This window comes from Chaetura pelagica, unplaced genomic scaffold (assembly GCF_000747805.2).
Source record: "Chaetura pelagica isolate M959 unplaced genomic scaffold, ChaPel_1.0 scaffold101, whole genome shotgun sequence".
In the NCBI taxonomy this organism is placed as follows: Eukaryota; Metazoa; Chordata; class Aves; order Apodiformes; family Apodidae; genus Chaetura; species Chaetura pelagica.
In genome coordinates, this window is record NW_009952564.1 from 6,893,247 (window position 1) to 6,899,246 (window position 6,000).

Sequence of the window (6,000 nt, forward strand, 5' to 3'; positions counted from 1 at the left end):
CCATAGGCTGGACATGCTGAACCTACAGCCCGTATCTGTGGCCATGATAAGCTAAACTAGCTTGTAGGTGGCAGTGGGCTGAGCTGCTTAAGAGCTGTTTGCACTCAAACTTTGTGCTGACTGACACATAAAAATGTAAAATCTCAAGACAAATCAGCTTGTGGTTCCCATCCTTCCTGGAAAGTCAAGGCACAAGCTCTGAGGCCCCTCAGCCACATTTGTTCTTAATGATATAGTGTCATCACTGTCTGAACCCAACCATGCCAAGAGCTGTAGGCTGCTGATGTGATCAGATAATGGCAGTGATCAAGTTGTCCAAACTACTCTAAGGCTCTTGCCTGTAGGTGTCTGATGAGACTCTACCATTGCACAGGGCATGGCCCTCATGTTCATATATCTTGTGCTGACTGCAGCTTCCGCTTGCACTTGCTTTCATCCTCTGTACTAAGGAAGGACTTCTAGGACTGAGAGGTTTGTACAGAGGCACTGCAGGTGATGGTAGCATTCAATGCCTGGAAACAGTAGGAAGGAAAGCACACTGTGTTTTAGTCCAAAGTGTGATTTATGTGCACCTTTCAGATCAAGGAGATTGAGTCAGCTGACTAGAGTGGTGTCATTCATAAGAGAGATCCCAGAATTTTTTCCATGCACAAATGCTTTAGGCTCCCTTGGCACTATTGCTCTCCTCCCTGTCTCCCTGTTGCCAGAAAGCTCCCTTGGCTAACACAGGCAGCTGGCAGATGTGTTTTCCATCTACACTGCAGTGTTGGAAGTTCTCTACGTGACCTGCCCTGTGTGGAAGAGGTTCCCTTTGCCTTTCAGACACCCTGGCATGCCAAATGCTTCAAGGATACTCCAGCCCCTCATTTTAAGGCATGTCATACCCTTGGACTGGGTATGTCTGGGCTTGCAGTTTACCCTGAAATAATCCTTAACAAGCTCAGTGTAGGTAAAAGCAAAAGCAAGGGTCTAATGGAATGTGTAGAGAGACAGCAAGCACTGTTGCCAAGGTTCAGAAAGACACAGGTGACAGGAAGGAAGACAGGTCATAAGCTACTTGAGATGAAATTTTAATGGCAGTTCTTATTTGTATCCAGATGAGAAGCTGCAGTTTCTTCCCTAATCCTTCTGGGCAGGTATTTGGTACTGGTTTACAGCCAGCATTTCTCTGTGCTGCTCACGACAAGGAGTGCTGGCATGAGGAAGGAGTTCTGCCTTTACACCCCAGCCTCTCCTTAGGGTTTCCCTGTCTTCCACAATGGTTTCATTCTTCTTTTTTTGCACCTCTCCTCTTTACCAATGATTTCTTGCTTCAGTTGCTGCTTCAGTCTGTAGTTTTTGACCTTTCTTGCACTAGATCCACCCCACTCTTCAGAAATGCTCCTACCCCTTTGATAAGGTCAGCTTAGTTATCACCTGTATGGCCAAACAGAGAGCAGGCTCCTTTCAGGATGGTACCAGGGCTTGGCTAAGCTCTGGACATAGTGTCAGGATATTACAAGGACAGACATTTTCAGCTGCCATGCAGGGCAGTGTTCAGATGCAAAGGTGGGGAGTTTGAAGTTACAAACAATGCATTTTACACAAATGTGACTTGCTACCTGCACATACCTGGGACTGATATATGTAGAGCCAGAAATGATCTTCAGAAGACTGGGCACAATAGTAATTAATCACTCTAGAATCATGACAAGTGTGGAGGTGAGAGACACTGTGACATTCCTGGTAAATGCTGTTGGTGTTGGCAATTATTTCCAGGGAAATGGTGAAAAAAGGAACAGAGGGGATTTATTGAGGGATTCATTTTGTTCTTAAGTGTGGTTCCACTTGACTTAAACCAGACCTAAACATAGCCTTGTGTGCAGTTTAACTAGATTGGTTTGTATCCATGCTTTCCATTAAAATGACACAGACATCTGTGTATCTGAGACTGTAGTATGGTGTGGATATACTCACTGGGCTTTCTGCCATCTCTAGGAGAATTTGGCTGACTTTGTAACGACTACAGTCCAAGTTAAAACTGCACAAAAGTCCAGCTTGCTTTTGGCTCAGACTTAGTGCTGCCAGCAAAGGTGAATCAGAAATAGTGTTCAGAGCAGCGCAGAGCTGTCTAACTTCTGAAGAGGGTGAGCTGAGATGCACCTTGCTTTGTCTTATTTCCCATTTCACTTAAAGGTGTGAAGATTAATCTGCAAACGATCAGGAACCTCAGGCTTCTGTGTTATGTTCTTATGCAGCAGACTTGTGCTGTGTCCTGTGCTTAAGGTTGGCATTCACAGCAAAGCATTCTTGAAAGATTATTGTCAGCTCAGGCATTTGCTCCTGTTGATAGATCTCTCACCTCCTTATAATTATAAAGTTACAGAGAAAGAGACAAAAAACTTCTTAACATAATTTCCTGATGACTGTGGGGTCACATCAGGGTGCTGGCCTGCAAATAGGGATAATTCAGAGCAGAATCACTTTAGTCCCTCTTCTGGGGTAACCTACAATGTACAATTCAGTGTTTCAGTTTTGGAACCATTAAAGTGTATCTTCTAATTGCTCATCAGAGATCCCTGCTTAATCTCTGTGGAGACAAAGCCTCAGCTAGGGGTATGACTTGATTGTGACTCTTTAGCAGATGATTAAAGCCTAATGTTTGAGGTAACTGATGTGCATGCTCCTCTCCTGCATAGTTTTAAAAGGGTAACTATAGGATAAAGTAAGACTGAAATAAAGATATTGTAGTTAATAACTTACTCTACTTATTTTATTTCAAACAGATCATTAAATGCTCATACAAGTAGACATATTTATTTTTACCCAGACACTGTCAGCAAGTAGGTCACTGTCTGAGGCTTGTTCATGAAATATGTGGTGTAAAGAATCAAGTGTGGAATTACTGTGGGTTAAATACATCTCACTTTGTGCTGTATTTGTTTTGTGATTATGTGACCTCTGTATTTTAAGCTTTGATAGCTAAGTGATGATATATGAACTCAGCTGTCTGCCTGCCCTTTCTGTCAGAGGTTATCTTCTTTAATGCAGGGCTAACAGGAAAATGTGTGTCTGTATTTGTGTACCTCAGTTCAAAATCACTTTAACAACAATTTCAGCTATAATAGTCTTTGAAATGAAGCTACTTGTGCAGAGGCAGATGTTCCCTTCTGCTGATCTGGCTGAAGTATTGACAACCTGTGACAGAAAAAGAGAAAGGCTGGAGGAGCTACCTTCTTAACTTACCACAAGAAAATTAGCCAGAGATTGTTTGTCAGGGACTTTAAATGAACCAGGGAAGCCTACCTTTAAACAAATTTACTAAATTAGAAATTCACACACTCTGGAGCAAAAAGGCACTAGCAAGTGCATTTCAGTGTGGTCAAGAAGGGAGTATAGAGAGCCTATGATACCATTTAAAACTTCAAGTTTTCTCATGAATTCTAATGGACTCAATACTTATCTTTTATGCTTCTAAACGAGTGTCAAAAGGAGTCAGTGGCTTAGCAATAAGCATTCATCATCATGGTAGGTAATAGGAAGGACTGCTTTGACTTAGCAACACAGAAACATGCATTTGCTTGATGCTGCCTGGGCCAGCTGCAGCCTTTCCAGCTGGTGCTTATCCAAAGCTGTTTTTCTGCTTTTCTGTCTCTGATTTCAAATTTATTATTTTTTTTTTAAATGCAGATATCTCTGAGAATTGTATTTTCTCTCTAATGCTCCATTCTCTTTCACCCTAGATATGTTAGAATGAGTCAGATACCACAGAATCATAGAACCATAGAATGTTTTGACTGGGAGGGGACCTATAAAGGTTATCTAGTCCAACCTCCCCTGCAATTAGCAGGAACATCTTCAACTAGATGAAGTTGCTCAGAGCTCCGACCAAACTGACCTTGAATATTTCCAAGAATGGGGCATCTACCACCTCTCTTTTGTTCCAGTGGTTCACCACCTGTTCCAGTGGTTCACCACCCTCTTTGTAAAAAAATTTCTTCCTGATGTCTAACCAAAGTCTACCCTCTTTTAATTTTAAACCATTGCCCATTGTCCTATCACTACAGGACCTACTAAAAAGCTGATCCCCATTTTTCTTATAAGCCCCCTTCAGGTACTGGAAGGCCACTATAAGGTCTCCCCAGAGCCTTCTCTTCTCCAGGCTGAACAGCCCCAACTCTCCCAGCCTGTCTCCATAGGAGAGGTGCTCCAACCCTCTGGTCATCTTTGTGGCCCTCCTCTGGACCTGCTCCAACAGCTCCGTGTCCTTCCTGTAGAGAGAGATAATCTCACATTCTCACCACCATATACTGACACAGAACCTGTCTTTCTAATGAATCTCTTAACCATCAGCATCCCCTATTCTCTTTTCATCAAGCAGTCATACATTCAGCTCCTCCTGCATTTTGTAGCAGACCTAGACTGGTCTCAAAATCCTGCTGTTTTATTTTTCCACAAGGTGACGTAAAAGAAAGCTGTCCCTTACTTTTGATCCTCACTGTCTAATCTATGCCTTAGTTAAATTTCAGCTGCCCACTCTAACACCCTCTGTTCCAGTCCCTTTGCCTCTCACCTGTCATCTTCTAGCCTGTTCAAAATGCCACCTCACCAGTTGTCTTCTTAGTTCCTCTGATTCTGCTTATCACTTTGTCAAATCACTTTACCAGGACCTCTTTTCTTCTTTTACAAGAATCTTCAGTGTTAGTTGCCCTAATGCAGAAAAGGGATCTCAAGCAAAAGAAATACTTCAAATGGAAAAAAGAAAGTTTCATACCAGAAAACTGCACTCCCTTAAGCACAGAACTGGTTTTCCTGGTTGACCAAGAAGCTCCCTCTAACTCAGAATCTTGCCCCTAAATAACGTCTTCTTGAGCTCCAAATGGTGCCATCAGCTTCTTTCTATCACTTTCAGTTTGTTAGTGTTCTTGGTAGTGTTCTGGAATATTGTTTACCCAGGTCAGAATACACAAGCATCCCTGCTGTGCAAAAGAATTCATGGCATAAATAATGTGTAACACATTGATACTACTGACGTGCATATATATCAATATTTTGTTAACACCAGCGATACAACATATGGAATCCCTTTTACAGTTAGAACACATGATTGAAAAGCCTGACACATCCCCTTTCTGTGCTCAGTGGAACAGGCCATATCTCAAAGCTGTGTCCCTTCATTTTAGTGTTACTTCTGGCTTGAATCAGGACTGCTGCACCATGAAAAAAACACTCAGCAGTGCAGAAGTTCAATATCCTCTCAGCCACTTCCCGCCACAAGCCCCCCAGGTGGATGCTAAAGCATGTTTTTAGTGGAGCCATGCAGCCCACTGACTGGGGGTCTTCCTGCAGACCAGGAGAGGGAGATGAGACTTAAAAAAAAAAATAAAAATAAAAGAAAGAAAAAAAAGAAAGGGCTAGATAAACACGTCTGGAAAGAGCAGATCTCTTGACTGATGGAGTGGTGCTTCCTTACAGCTTTTCCCACTGCCTCTGAATGCTCTGTGACACGCTTGCTTTCCTCTCCTATTTTAAAAGGAAAGAACATCTCCATTGAAAACCAAAATCATAACAAAAAAAGCAGCAGGAAGGACCAAGAGATGCTATTAATAAAGTAGAGGCTCTTGCCAAGAAAGACTGAGTTTTCCAGCGGCCATTTTACCACCCTTGTTTCTTTATTAAACTAAGCTGTTTTGTAATGAGAGCGTCTTGCTGTGCAGATGTGGCCCCAGGCTCTGAACATCCTCCCATGTGTTTTGTTTTGCAGGAGGCAGCACAGGCACCTCCCCGACCACCTCCAGCACGGGGACCCCCTCGCCCTCTGCTTCCTCTCACCTCCTCTCTCCATCCTGCTCTCCCCCAGCCTTTCACCTGGCCCCCAACACCTTCAACGTTGGCTGCCGGGAGAGCCAGCTCTGCAACCTCAACCTGTCTGATTACCCGCCGTGTGCCAGGAGCAACATGGCTGCCCTGCAGAGCTACCCGGGGCTGAGCGACAGCGGCTACAACCGGCTGCAGAGCGGC

General features: G+C 43.5%; 1 protein-coding gene across 1 annotated transcript in view; it reads left to right on the plus strand.

Moving 5' to 3' along the window:
- Positions 1 to 6,000, plus strand: part of TBX15 (T-box 15) — a 108,947-nt gene that overhangs the window by 102,425 nt on the left and 522 nt on the right. Inside the window, exon 8 of the mRNA XM_009993418.1 lies at positions 5,744 to 5,998. Within this exon, the coding sequence (XP_009991720.1) occupies positions 5,744 to 5,998 (255 nt within the window). The remainder of the gene's footprint in view (positions 1 to 5,743; positions 5,999 to 6,000) is intronic.